The sequence below is a fragment of the Saccoglossus kowalevskii genome, chromosome 3 (assembly GCF_978046115.1).
Source record: "Saccoglossus kowalevskii chromosome 3, keSacKowa6.1, whole genome shotgun sequence".
Lineage (NCBI taxonomy): Eukaryota > Metazoa > Hemichordata > Enteropneusta > Harrimaniidae > Saccoglossus > Saccoglossus kowalevskii.
Window position 1 is genome coordinate 26,615,883 of NC_140643.1, and position 15,547 is coordinate 26,631,429.

Sequence of the window (15,547 nt, forward strand, 5' to 3'; positions counted from 1 at the left end):
GTCACAGGCACATATCCTATGACCTGTCGCAGGCACATGTCCTAGGACCTGTCACAGGCCATATCATAAGACCTGTCACAGGCACATATCCTAGGACCTGTACAGGCCACATCATAAGACATGTCACAGGCAAATATCCTAGGACCTGTCACAGGCACATATCCTAGGACCTGTCACACGTACGCACATATCCTAGGACCTGTACAGGCCATATCATAAGACATGTCACACGCACATATCTTAGGACCTGTCACAGGCACATATCCCATGACCTATCACAGGCACACATCCTAGGACCTGTCACAGGCACATATCCTAGGACCTGTCACAGGCCATATCATAAGACCTGTCACAGGCACGTATCCTAGGACCTGTCACAGGCACATATCCTAGGATCTGTCACAGGCACATATCCTAGGACCTGTCACAGGCACATATCCTAGGACCTGTCACAAGCATATATCCTATGACCTGTCACAGGCACATATCCTATGACCTATCACAGGCACATATCTTAGGACCTGTCACAGGCACATATCCTATGACCTGTCACAGGCACATATCCTATAACCTGTCACAGGCACATATCCTATGACCTATTACAGGCACATATCCTAGGACCTGTCACAAGCATATATCCTAGGACCTGCACAGGCACATATCCTAGGACCTGTCACAGGCATATATCCTAGAACCTGTCACAGGCACATATCCTATAATCTGTCACAGGCACATATCCTAGGACCTGTCACAGGCATATATCCTAGGACCTGCACAGGCACATATCCTAGGACCTATCACAGGCATATATCCTAGAACCTGTCACAGGCACATATCCTAGGACCTATCACAAGCACATATCCTAGGACCTGTCACAGGCACATATCCTAGGACCTGTCACAGGCACATGTCCTAGGACCTGTCACAGGCCATATCATAAGACCTATCACAGGCACATATCCTCGGACCTGTCACAGGCACATATCCTAGGACCTATCACAGGCACATATCCTATGATTTGTCACAGGCATATATCCAATGACCTATCACAAGCACATATCCTAGGACCTGTCACAGGCACATGTTCTAGGACCTGTCACAGGCATATATCCTAGGACCTGTCACAGGCACATGTCCTAGGACCTGTCACAGGCCATATCATAAGACCTGTCACAGGCACATATCCTAGGACCTGTCACAGGCCATATCATAAGACATGTCACAGGCACATATCCTAGGACCTGTCACAGTCACATTTCCTAGGATCTGTCACAGCCATATATCCTAGGACCTGTCACAGGCACATGTCCTAGGACCTATCACAGGCACATATCCTAGGACCTGTACAGGCCATATCATAAGACATGTCACAAGCACATATCATAGGACCTGTCACAGTCACATTTCCTAGAACCTGTCACAGGCATATATCCTATGATTTGTCACAGACATATATCCAATGACCTATCACAGGCATATATCCTAGGACCTGTCACAGGCACATGTCCTAGGACCTATCACAGGCCATATCATAAGACCTGTCACAGGCACATATCCTAGGACCTGTACAGGCACATATCCTATGACCTGCCACAGGCATATATCCTATGCCCTATCACAGGCACATATCCCATGACCTATCACAGGCACATATCCTAGGACCTGTCACAGGCACATATACTATGACCTATCACAGGCATATATCCTAGGACCTGTCACACGTACGCACATATCCTAGGACCTGTACAGGCCATATCATAAGACATGTCACACGCACATATCTTAGGACCTGTCACAGGCACATATCCCATGACCTATCACAGGCACACATCCTAGGACCTGTCACAGGCACATATCCTAGGACCTGTCACAGGCCATATCATAAGACCTGTCACAGGCACGTATCCTAGGACCTGTCACAGGCACATATCCTAGGATCTGTCACAGGCACATATCCTAGGACCTGTCACAGGCACATATCCTAGGACCTGTCACAAGCATATATCCTATGACCTGTCACAGGCACATATCCTATGACCTATCACAGGCACATATCTTAGGACCTATCACAGGCACATATCCTATGACCTGTCACAGGCACATATCCTATAACCTGTCACAGGCACATATCCTATGACCTATTACAGGCACATATCCTAGGACCTGTCACAAGCATATATCCTAGGACCTGCACAGGCACATATCCTAGGACCTGTCACAGGCATATATCCTAGAACCTGTCACAGGCACATATCCTATAATCTGTCACAGGCACATATCCTAGGACCTGTCACAGGCATATATCCTAGGACCTGCACAGGCACATATCCTAGGACCTATCACAGGCATATATCCTAGAACCTGTCACAGGCACATATCCTAGGACCTATCACAAGCACATATCCTAGGACCTGTCACAGGCACATATCCTAGGAGCTGTCACAGGCACATATCCTCGGACCTGTCACAGGCACATATCCTAGGACCTATCACAGGCACATATCCTATGATTTGTCACAGGCATATATCCAATGACCTATCACAAGCACATATCCTAGGACCTGTCACAGGCACATGTTCTAGGACCTGTCACAGGCATATATCCTAGGACCTGTCACAGGCACATGTCCTAGGACCTGTCACAGGCCATATCATAAGACCTGTCACAGGCACATATCCTAAGACCTGTCACAGGCCATATCATAAGACATGTCACAGGCACATATCCTAGGACCTGTCACAGTCACATTTCCTAGGATCTGTCACAGCCATATATCCTAGGACCTGTCACAGGCACATGTCCTAGGACCTATCACAGGCACATATCCTAGGACCTGTACAGGCCATATCATAAGACATGTCACAAGCACATATCATAGGACCTGTCACAGTCACATTTCCTAGGACCTGTCACAGGCATATATCCTATGATTTGTCACAGACATATATCCAATGACCTATCACAGGCATATATCCTAGGACCTGTCACAGGCACATGTCCTAGGACCTATCACAGGCCATATCATAAGACCTGTCACAGGCACATATCCTAGGACCTGTACAGGCACATATCCTATGACCTGCCACAGGCATATATCCTATGCCCTATCACAGGCACATATCCCATGACCTATCACAGGCACATATCCTAGGACCTGTCACAGGCACATATACTATGACCTATCACAGGCATATATCCTATGACCTGTCACAGGCACATACCCTATGACCTGTCACAGGCACATATCCTATGACCTGTCGCAGGCACATGTCCTAGGACCTGTCACAGGCCATATCCTAGGACCTGTCACAGGCACATATCCTAGGACCTGTACAGGCCACATCATAAGACATGTCACAGGCAAATATCCTAGGACCTGTCACAGGCACATATCCTAGGACCTGTCACACGTACGCACATATCCTAGGACCTGTACAGGCCATATCATAAGACATGTCACACGCACATATCTTAGGACCTGTCACAGGCACATATCCCATGACCTATCACAGGCACACATCCTAGGACCTGTCACAGGCACATATCCTAGGACCTGTCACAGGCCATATCATAAGACCTGTCACAGGCACGTATCCTAGGACCTGTCACAGGCACATATCCTAGGACCTGTCACAGGCACATATCCTAGGACCTGTCACAGGCACATATCCTAGGAGCTGTCACAAGCATATATCCTATGACCTGCACAGGCACATATCCTAGGACCTGTCACAGGCATATATCCTAGAACCTGTCACAGGCACATATCCTATAATCTGTCACAGGCACATATCCTAGGACCTGTCACAGGCATATATCCTAGGACCTGCACAGGCACATATCCTAGGACCTATCACAAGCATATATCCTAGAACCTGTCACAGGCACATATCCTAGGACCTATCACAAGCACATATCCTAGAACCTGTCGCAGGCACATATCCTAGGACCTGTCACAGGCATATATTATAGGACCTGTCACAGGCATATATTATAGGACCTGTCACAGGCACATATCCTAGGACCTGTCACAGGCACATATCCTAGGACCTGTCACAGGCACATATCCTAGGACCTGTCACAAGCATATGTCCTAGGACTTGTCACAGGCACATATCCTAGGACCTATCACAGGCACACATCCTCTGACCTGTCACAAGCATATATCCTATGACCTGTCACAGGCACATATCCTATGACCTATCACAGGCACATATCTTAGGACCTGTCACAGGCACATATCCTAGGACCTGTCACAGGCCATATCATAAGACCTGTCACAGGCACGTATCCTAGGACCTGTCACAGGCACATATCCTAGGATCTGTCACAGGCACATATCCTAGGACCTGTCACAGGCACATATCCTAGGACCTGTCACAAGCATATATCCTATGACCTGTCACAGGCACATATCCTATGACCTATCACAGGCACATATCTTAGGACCTGTCACAGGCACATATCCTATGACCTGTCACAGGCACATATCCTATAACCTGTCACAGGCACATATCCTATGACCTATTACAGGCACATATCCTAGGACCTGTCACAAGCATATATCCTAGGACCTGCACAGGCACATATCCTAGGACCTGTCACAGGCATATATCCTAGAACCTGTCACAGGCACATATCCTATAATCTGTCACAGGCACATATCCTAAGACCTGTCACAGGCATATATCCTAGGACCTGCACAGGCACATATCCTAGGACCTATCACAGGCATATATCCTAGAACCTGTCACAGGCACATATCCTAGGACCTATCACAAGCACATATCCTAGGACCTGTCACAGGCACATATCCTAGGACCTGTCACAGGCACATGTCCTAGGACCTGTCACAGGCCATATCATAAGACCTATCACAGGCACATATCCTCGGACCTGTCACAGGCACATATCCTAGGACCTATCACAGGCACATATCCTATGATTTGTCACAGGCATATATCCAATGACCTATCACAAGCACATATCCTAGAACCTGTCACAGGCACATGTTCTAGGACCTGTCACAGGCATATATCCTAGGACCTGTCACAGGCACATGTCCTAGGACCTGTCACAGGCCATATCATAAGACCTGTCACAGGCACATATCCTAGGACCTGTCACAGGCCATATCATAAGACATGTCACAGGCACATATCCTAGGACCTGTCACAGTCACATTTCCTAGGACCTATCACAGGCACATATCCTAGGACCTGTACAGGCCATATCATAAGACATGTCACAAGCACATATCATAGGACCTGTCACAGTCACATTTCCTAGGACCTGTCACAGGCATATATCCTATGATTTGTCACAGACATATATCCAATGACCTATCACAGGCATATATCCTAGGACCTGTCACAGGCACATGTCCTAGGACCTATCACAGGCCATATCATAAGACCTGTCACAGGCACATATCCTAGGACCTGTACAGGCACATATCCTATGACCTGCCACAGGCATATATCCTATGCCCTATCATAGGCACATATCCCATGACCTATCACAGGCACATATCCTAGGACCTGTCACAGGCACATATACTATGACCTATCACAGGCATATATCCTATGACCTGTCACAGGCACATACCCTATGACCTGTCACAGGCACATATCCTATGACCTGTCACAGGCACATGTCCTAGGACCTGTCACAGGCCATATCCTAGGACCTGTCACAGGCACATATCCTAGGACCTGTACAGGCCACATCATAAGACATGTCACAGGCAAATATCCTAGGACCTGTCACAGGCACATATCCTAGGACCTGTCACACGTACGCACATATCCTAGGACCTGTACAGGCCATATCATAAGACATGTCACACGCACATATCTTAGGACCTGTCACAGGCACATATCCCATGACCTATCACAGGCACACATCCTAGGACCTGTCACAGGCACATATCCTAGGACCTGTCACAGGCCATATCATAAGACCTGTCACAGGCACGTATCCTAGGACCTGTCACAGGCACATATCCTAGGACCTGTCACAGGCACATATCCTAGGACCTGTCACAGGCACATATCCTAGGACCTGTCACAAGCATATATCCTATGACCTGTCACAGGCACATATCCTATGACCTATCACAGGCACATATCTTAGGACCTGTCACAGGCACATATCCTATGACCTGTCACAGGCACATATCCTATAACCTGTCACAGGCACATATCCTATGACCTATTACAGGCACATATCCTAGGACCTGTCACAAGCATATATCCTAGGACCTGCACAGGCACATATCCTAGGACCTGTCACAGGCATATATCCTAGAACCTGTCACAGGCACATATCCTATAATCTGTCACAGGCACATATCCTAGGACCTGTACAGGCCATATCATAAGACATGTCACACGCACATATCTTAGGACCTGTCACAGGCACATATCCCATGACCTATCACAGGCACACATCCTAGGACCTGTCACAGGCACATATCCTAGGACCTGTCACAGGCCATATCATAAGACCTGTCACAGGCACGTATCCTAGGACCTGTCACAGGCACATATCCTAGGACCTGTCACAGGCACATATCCTAGGACCTGTCACAGGCACATATCCTAGGACCTGTCACAAGCATATATCCTATGACCTGTCACAGGCACATATCCTATGACCTATCACAGGCACATATCTTAGGACCTGTCACAGGCACATATCCTATGACCTGTCACAGGCACATATCCTATAACCTGTCACAGGCACATATCCTATGACCTATTACAGGCACATATCCTAGGACCTGTCACAAGCATATATCCTAGGACCTGCACAGGCACATATCCTAGGACCTGTCACAGGCATATATCCTAGAACCTGTCACAGGCACATATCCTATAATCTGTCACAGGCACATATCCTAGGACCTGTCACAGGCATATATCCTAGGACCTGCACAGGCACATATCCTAGGACCTATCACAGGCATATATCCTAGAACCTGTCACAGGCACATATCCTAGGACCTATCACAAGCACATATCCTAGGACCTGTCACAGGCACATATCCTAGGACCTGTCACAGGCATATATTATAGGACCTGTCACAGGCATATATTATAGGACCTGTCACAGGCACATATCCTAGGACCTGTCACAGGCACATATCCTAGGACCTGTCACAGGCACATATCCTAGGACCTGTCACAAGCATATGTCCTAGGACTTGTCACAGGCACATATCCTAGGACCTATCACAGGCACACATCCTCTGACCTGCCACAGGCACATATCCTATGACCTGTCACAGGCATATATCCTAAGATATATCACAGGCACATATCCTAAGATAAATCACAGGTACATATCCTATGACCTGTCACAGGCACATATCCTAAGATAAATCACAGGCACATATCCTAAGACCTATCACATGCACATATCATAAAACCTATCACAGGCACATATTCCAAGATATATCAAAGGCACATATCCTAAGACCTGTCACAGGCACATATCCTGAGATGTATCACAGATTCATATCACTCTAACCATTACCATTTTCTTTTTTCAGTATTTAATAACAACAACAACTTAAATTTATTGCTAACTAACAGATAGAAAGATTGTATACAAACAAAGTAAAAACTTAATGCTAGTTAAATGGTATATATTAAAATACATTGTGTTTTTTTGCTATTACGCAAGGGTCTAGATGATGTTCGGAAAGAGATTCTAACTCAAGCATTAGACCTTGTAAAGTTTCCTCATCTGGTTAGTTCCTTCCAAGTGCCAACAACTGATGTCTTCAATGATATAATACAACACCGAAAAGATGGAAAGATGCTGTTGTCATGGCAACAATTCAAAGACCTGGCTTTGAAGCCAGGTAGGTTAGAAAAAGAAGAATTATTGAAAGCTGAAACCAAATTTTTGTCTCAAGTGGTAAGAGATATTTTGGTTAATTTTTTGTGATTTCTTATTTTTTGCAAATTTAAAAACAAAACAAAAAAATGTATGTCCAATTAATGTCTACTAATTGAGATATGTCATTATCTAGGGTGGGATAATGAAATTTGAATTTCCACAATTGGAGAATGAAAATTACCTAGATTCTTCAATCATCTGCCTACATCCTGAAGCATTGGTTCAAATGTTATGTTCTTTACACATCGATGACGATAAGAAGGCATTCAAGTTTGAATCATCAAGATTTTGGCCGAGAGGTTCATCATCCTCAACACCAGATCCTGCATTGCTTGTCAAGGCACTGGAAGAAATTCCAACGCAAGGAGTAATCAGAGAGTTTCTCTTGCCTCTTCTGTGGCAGGTGAGTTGACACTTTGATCAATATTTTTTGCAGATTCACAAGCTGCTAGTGAGATCGAAACAAATTAGGTTAGGCAATATGTTTACTCTTGTGAATCAACTTTCCTATGTTTGTATACAGATGTTAAAAAGCCAGATTGTATTCATATGCAGATTGTAAATCCCTACACTTGTATCCATGTACAGATTGTAAATCTCCACACTTTTATTCATATGCAGATTGTAAATCTCTACCCTTGTATTCATATGCAGATTGTAAATCTCCACACTTATTCATATGCAAATTATAAATCCTCACACTTGAGTTCATATGCAAATTGTAAATCCCTACACTTGTATTCATATGCAGATTGTAAATCTCCACACTTGTATTCATATGCAGATTGTAAATCTCCACACTTTTATTCATATGCAAATCTCCACACTTGTGTTAATATGCAAATTGTAAATCTCTACACTTATGTTCATATGCAGATTGTAAATCTCCACACTTTTATTCATATGCAAATTATAAATCCTCACACTTGAGTTCATATGCAAATTGTAAATCTCCACACTTGTATTCATATGCAGATTGTAAATCTCCACACTTGTATTCATATGCAGATTGTAAATCTCCACACTTGTATTCATATGCAGATTGTAAATCTCCACACTTTTATTCATATGCAGATTGTAAATCTCCACACTTTTATTCATATGCAAATCTCCACACTTGTGTTAATATGCAAATTGTAAATCTCTACACTTATGTTCATATGCAGATTGTAAATCTCCACACTTTTATTCATATGCAAATTATAAATCCTCACACTTGAGTTCATATGCAAATTGTAAATCCCTACACTTGTATTCATATGCAGATTGTAAATCTCCACACTTGTATTCATATGCAGATTGTAAATCTCCACACTTGTATTCATATGCAGATTGTAAATCTCCACACTTGTATTCATATGCAGATTGTAAATCTCCACACTTTTATTCATATGCAAATCTCCACACTTGTGTTAATATGCAAATTGTAAATCTCTACACTTATGTTCATATGCAGATTGTAAATCTCCACACTTTTATTCATATGCAAATTGTAAATCCTCACACTTGTATTCATATGCAAATTGTAAATCTCCACACTTGTATTCATATGCAGATTGTAAATCTCCACACTTGTGTTCATATGCAAATTATAAATCTCCACATTTTGTATTCATGTACGGATTGTGAATTTTACACTTGTATTCTTATGCGGATTTCACAATACAAATCTAAACTATTTTTGTTTAGATTAAAAACTTATTTCACTAAATTGCAACTTAATTAAGCATATTGAGTTGCAAGCGTTGTAATTTAATATTGAGAGTTGTGTCATATGAATTGAATATATAGAGACACCTGTCAAACTTTTGACCTATATTGCGGCATTGTTAGGAGAACCTTGCAAACAAACTTATTCAAATGATTCTTTCTACATTATATTGAATATATTTGAGTGAATGGTGTAAATCAGGCACTTTTGTATTTACATAAAAATAAATCATATACCAGATTTACTCCATTAGTAGCACTAAGTGATTAATTAACCTTTTCACCACCAGACTTTCTCACCCCAAATTGTTCTGCATTTTTTTTCTTATATTCTTCACTATTTCTGGAAATGAACATTAATTTTGGAGCCAACAGACAAAATGTGGTTAATTTTCAGTTTCTACTAAAAAAAATTGGCTATTTTTGTCCCATTCTTCTGAAGGATAGTGTAGACTTTAAACAGGACTATTTTGTGAATTTGTGATGAAAAGACAGAACTGGTGGTGTAAGGGTTAATATGTAATTTGTGATGAAAAGACAGAACTGGTGGTGTAAGGGTTAATATGTAATTGACAAAGGCAACAACTTTGTGGCATCACAATTTTGTTCGTTCACTGGACATGTGATGATTGATATCAATAGCGCAGAACATAATCATGCAGTAACAGCGCCACCAAGTGACAAGAATGAACAATTAACCTATATTAAAAAAAAACCTAACTAATAGAAATTTTACTCAGTGTATGTGGTATATATTAAATATTAGAACAAATAATTTCTAAACATAAAAAAAAAATGTTTCCCATTCAAGTTGTTAGTTGGAATCATTAGAAGATAATTCTTTATTACTGAAAAAAAAAAATTATACATTTATTATTTAAATAATATATAAAATAATTATAAATAATATAAAAAAAAAAAAAATGAAAATCAGCCAGAAAATGTTTAGAGAATTTATACTTGTGCTGTCAATTAAGATTAAATTGTTCTCTAATAAAGCTGTTATTGTGTCAGTTCTTGTAGTTTATTGTTGGCACTGATAATGACAGTTACTCTATGGTAATGCAATTTATAGAAACATAATTTGTGAGGAACTGTTACTGTATTTTTTCCCCACTGACAGAAATATTTTTCCAGCTACAGATTAGTAGAAGGCATGTTCCAGTATTGAACTGAACTGTAAAAAGTATTTGTCATAAATACTGTAATACATTTATTTTTGTCTTATTATTATATTTTCAAAAACCTATTAATGAGGCCAAATAGAATGCTCAATACATAAAATGAGAAATTTCATACACACTACTTTAAATTAATTTTTTATTCAGGTTACTGTTATAAATGAACAGGACATTAGTCACTTTGTTGTAGATTATTAACTATGTTCAGTGCTCTGTATTTTCCTTATTATTAACCCTGGTAAACACTGAACAATTCAGTATGTGATGAGAATATATTAGCATCTAATTAGTCGTTTATCACTTCGGCTTAGTGACAGGTGGAATCGTTGTCGTGAACGTTGTATAGATAGCGGTGGATGATTTCAAATCGTCTAATTAAGGTAATGTTTTGTTTGTTTTTAATCGACTGCAATTGTCGTATTGTAGCCTTTTTTTATTCATAGGCGTGAAGATTAATGCACACACAGTGGTTTGTTGTCATAGAGATGTATGGCAGTTTTTACACACATAACAGTTATTAGATTGTTGATAACATTATTTTGTATTCTACTGTGGAAGTGAACTTGCCATTCTATGTTTTCGGAATGTAAAATGTCTATGTTAGGTAGGTATAAAAAGCCCATGCACAGATCTTTCATCTTAAAATGTTTTTGTTTTAAATTTCTGTTAATAGAGGGCATAATTTAGTGTGACTGATAAAAGGAAGAGAAAATGTGGTCAAAGTAGAATAATTAATCTTGTCAAGTGTTTTGCAGTTGTTTTGATCGATCAGACACTTTGGAGTTAAGATATAAGTAAAATAGGAAAGGAAATACACTTGCATGGAGATTGTACCAAATCTTTAAACCCTATGGAATAAGAAGAAACTACTCTATTCACAATGTCCTTTCCCTGGAGTTCAAAACTCCACTCTTCCTTTATTTTCACATTATGCATTAACAAGAAAAAAATTATGTTGCAAAAAACACAAAATCTGAGCATGTTTCAGTTGAAGTCAAATCTCTGCCGGATTATGCAGTGAGTATAGACTCTTGTTTATTATTTTTTTTTTCAATAAAATATGCGAGTATATAAATGGCGAAAGCTTGGTTAGCGCGAAAGTCGGGTTATTGCAAAAATCAGTCTTCGTCACTCATATACTTTTATTGAAAAAAAAAAAAAACACCAAAAAATAAACAAAAGACTGTATGCAAGTCTTTGTAGCGATTTTTAGGAATATAATTTAAATTGACTTCACGTATACATCTCTTGAGAGCGTGTAATCGAATATCACAACTTGAATACGTGTGTTTGAGCCAGCAGCAAGAAGAACATTTACCCTCTGAAGTCAGGCATATGATCAAACAGAAATATATATTATTAATATGAATCCCAGATAACATATTAATCAATTAAACAGTACTCGTATAAGATTATTGCCACTGGCATATAAAAATTAATGACATATTGCAAAGAACATTTAACTGTGAACAATAGTTAGATGATAAAGGTGATGGATAGTGTATCTTTAATTAAAAAAGTAACTTATTTAGGTATTTTATCAATCAATAACAAATGATTTGGCTGTATAATACTTTGGTTAAATTAAAAAAAAAAAAGCGTTTCTGGTAACTGAAAACAAAAGTACAGTAGTGAGTGTATACATTGTAGCCATAGAGGCTCAGTGTATAAAATCTAGCTAGGTAAGGTCAGGTTACCAGAAAAAAAAATTTTTTTTTGGCCTCATTTGGGATGAATCTCAGATAACCACAAGAATTTTCGATTAGTATTAAAATGTGGCTTCAATTAATACACAGACCTTCGAGAAGGATCTTGTGTCTAATTATTTGGACTTTGGATTAATGTTGAAGGGTGTGGTCATCATGGCATATCATGTTCAAACCAGTTCCCATAATGAGACGTATAATAACACATGTAAAATTCATTGTTTCTTTACACACAATTTGAATATGACTATGACAACCACCACCCATTTAATAATCATTATATATAGAACTATAGACCTGTCCTAAGGTCTTTCTAAGGTCTATGATAAAACTAACATATTAGATGTTTCTACTTTTTCTTGGTGGGAATTATTGAGGTTAAATTTTCACAGAATAATATTACCCTATTTTTTCAAATAGAAGCACAACTTTAATAGAAGTACACATAAATTCAAACATTTATTTATTGTATACTGGCTTATAAATTTATATTTTGGCTATACTTCTGTCATAAAAAAATAGATATGATTTAAGTAGTATATTAAGTTTAATTATTGACATAGAAACTTATTAAATATATTCATTTTTCTACCGAATTTTGTCCAAATATGAGATTTGACACTTGTATATAAAAAAAACACATAGCTGAACAACAGTATTTGCTCTATTAGAAACACATCTCTAATAGAAGTGCATGTATACCATACTGGATGATTCAAATATAACTTAGTTTGGCTGTAGACACACCTGTGTACATAAGCATTACTAATAAAGCATTTTCAATTACATCATAAAATGATCTACCGTACATTTTGTATTACCGGTAGTAAAAACTATAGCTGCTTTAACAATTCATACATTACATAGCTGTTTAGATGGGCAAAATAAGTCATATTTTAATCATTCAGTACAAATGCATCTCTTGTTTCTTGGTTTAAGTATGTACTCCTATTGGAGATACGCTTCTAATAGTGTAGTCACATTTGACTAGGAGATTATGAGTTTGTATACACCATATGAATGTGTTGCTTCTATTATGTACATCCTGAATCAACGTTTGAAAAAACACGTTCCAAACAATTGCACAATGGTATTGTAGAATATGAGTCAACGTAATTAACCTATCCATCATTCAGGCCAACCCTAGATTATGTCATGTATTCAGAGGTGAATTTTAATAATTTTTGTATTATGTAACTGCAAGCCCTGTAATTCACTCTACAGCCAATGCAACCTTACCAATGTTAATGCATTGATTATTTGCTGGGTTTTAATTTTGCTATTCTCATCAGTAAATGAAGCGGGTCAAATTAAATCTTTGTGAACATGTGTAAAATAATAATAAAACTCATTGTTTCCAATTCATGAACTGAGAACCGAAATAAAATGTAAGTGAAAATAAATGTTTTTACAGTATAACATTTGGTTGGGATTAAAAACATTAAAAATACTGTTTTATTAAGTCTTCTATCAGTACGTGGATAACATCATCATTTTCAACTAAAGAGATTTAAAAAACAATTACTTCAGGATTGCCTATTTGAAATTGGTGGGGCAGGGGGGCAGGTGGTCCAATTTTGTATTCAATTTTTAGTCAGAATTAGTTAATTGACAATTTATAATTATCGTGCAATATTTCTGTTTTTTTCTTCCCAGCAACAATTTTCTTCTTTCGAAATCCACTAACCAACCCTCAGTTTTTAAATTGTTGATTTTTTCCTCTATACATGTAAATATAACCGTGTTCAGGATTCAGAATAACTACACTTGGAGTGGGAGTGGGATTAATTGTGACACAATGCATTATTTTATGCACATACAGTCAGTGATTTTACTAGTCCCTGTTGGATGTAATTATATTATGTTATGTTAGGAACACTGAGATTAATATAGTATATGTAGTATTAATTCTTTTTTACCTTGTCTGTATCATCGTAGATGAAGGTCAAGGTATATGAGAGGAAAATGTCTGTTCTCATTGTTGTTGTAATCTGTGGTTTAAAGTTTTATCTTGTAATAACTCAAACAGTTTTCATTAGATTTTTTAAAACTTGGATATTATATTAACCAGTTTGTGCTCTTGGCTAAGTTCGATTTTGGTACATTTTTTATCTGATCACCTTCAAATTTGGGAATCGTTTCATTTATCTTAACTAAGTTAATTTTCGTGTGACTGGCAAGTACAATTTTCCAAATGTAGAAAATAAGTGGACAGAATGAAGACATTATATGTAATGTAAACTGATATGTTATTATGAGTACCAGTATAAATAAAAAATGTGAGTGTGCATTGTTTTCCCACTTTTTTCAAATTTGGCTAGTATTTTATTTTGCTTATTATTACTGTACCATTATTTAAGGTAGAGATGCAGGTTCTAGGGCACTTGGGAGTGAAATTTTTTTTTTTTGCTTTTTATTATCCAAACAGTCTTGGCTATAGACTGTTGAAATTTTGTAGAATTGTGAATAGTGGAACATACTCAAAAACGATTTTAAAATATAGATAACAGGTGCAAAATTATCTCTTTTGAATGCTTGGCAAGATTTAGCAAGGCTGTACATAAATAATAAAAAATAACATGGTGAAAAAAAGAAATAACAGGATCTCCATATTATGCACTGTATTTAACTTTTTACAAAACGATAATACATTAAAATTTGAAACTGTAACAGCCATTTTAATTATGAGCATTAGCAAACTTCTTACTGAGTGAATTGTTATGCAAATTAGCAATTATCTCAGCTTTTTGTCAAATGATTGACAATGTGTTTATCTTCAAAACGCCGTCGGGACATTGTTTTTAGTTGAATAGTATTACAGCAATCGTACAGACAACAAGCCTGGGTGTTAATTTATGCATAAACTTGAAGTAGTGAAATTTGAGCTGCTGCCCTACAAAATTGACAACTGGTAGACAGTTTTCAAGATGGCACTTTCTTCATAGTAAACAGATGTACCCATAAACCAATTTTGACAGGAAACAGAAGCATGGTTTAGAAGCTAATTTTTTTAAAATCACTTTTGACCAAAAAAGCACATT

General features: G+C 38.7%; 1 protein-coding gene across 1 annotated transcript in view; it reads left to right on the forward strand.

Moving 5' to 3' along the window:
* LOC144345063 (uncharacterized) overlaps positions 1 to 15,547 on the forward strand; it is a 79,837-nt gene that overhangs the window by 43,794 nt on the left and 20,496 nt on the right. The window contains exons 6-7 of the mRNA XM_085496976.1: positions 7,691 to 7,927; positions 8,043 to 8,312. Coding sequence (XP_085353102.1) covers positions 7,691 to 7,927; positions 8,043 to 8,312 — 507 coding nt within the window. The remainder of the gene's footprint in view (positions 1 to 7,690; positions 7,928 to 8,042; positions 8,313 to 15,547) is intronic.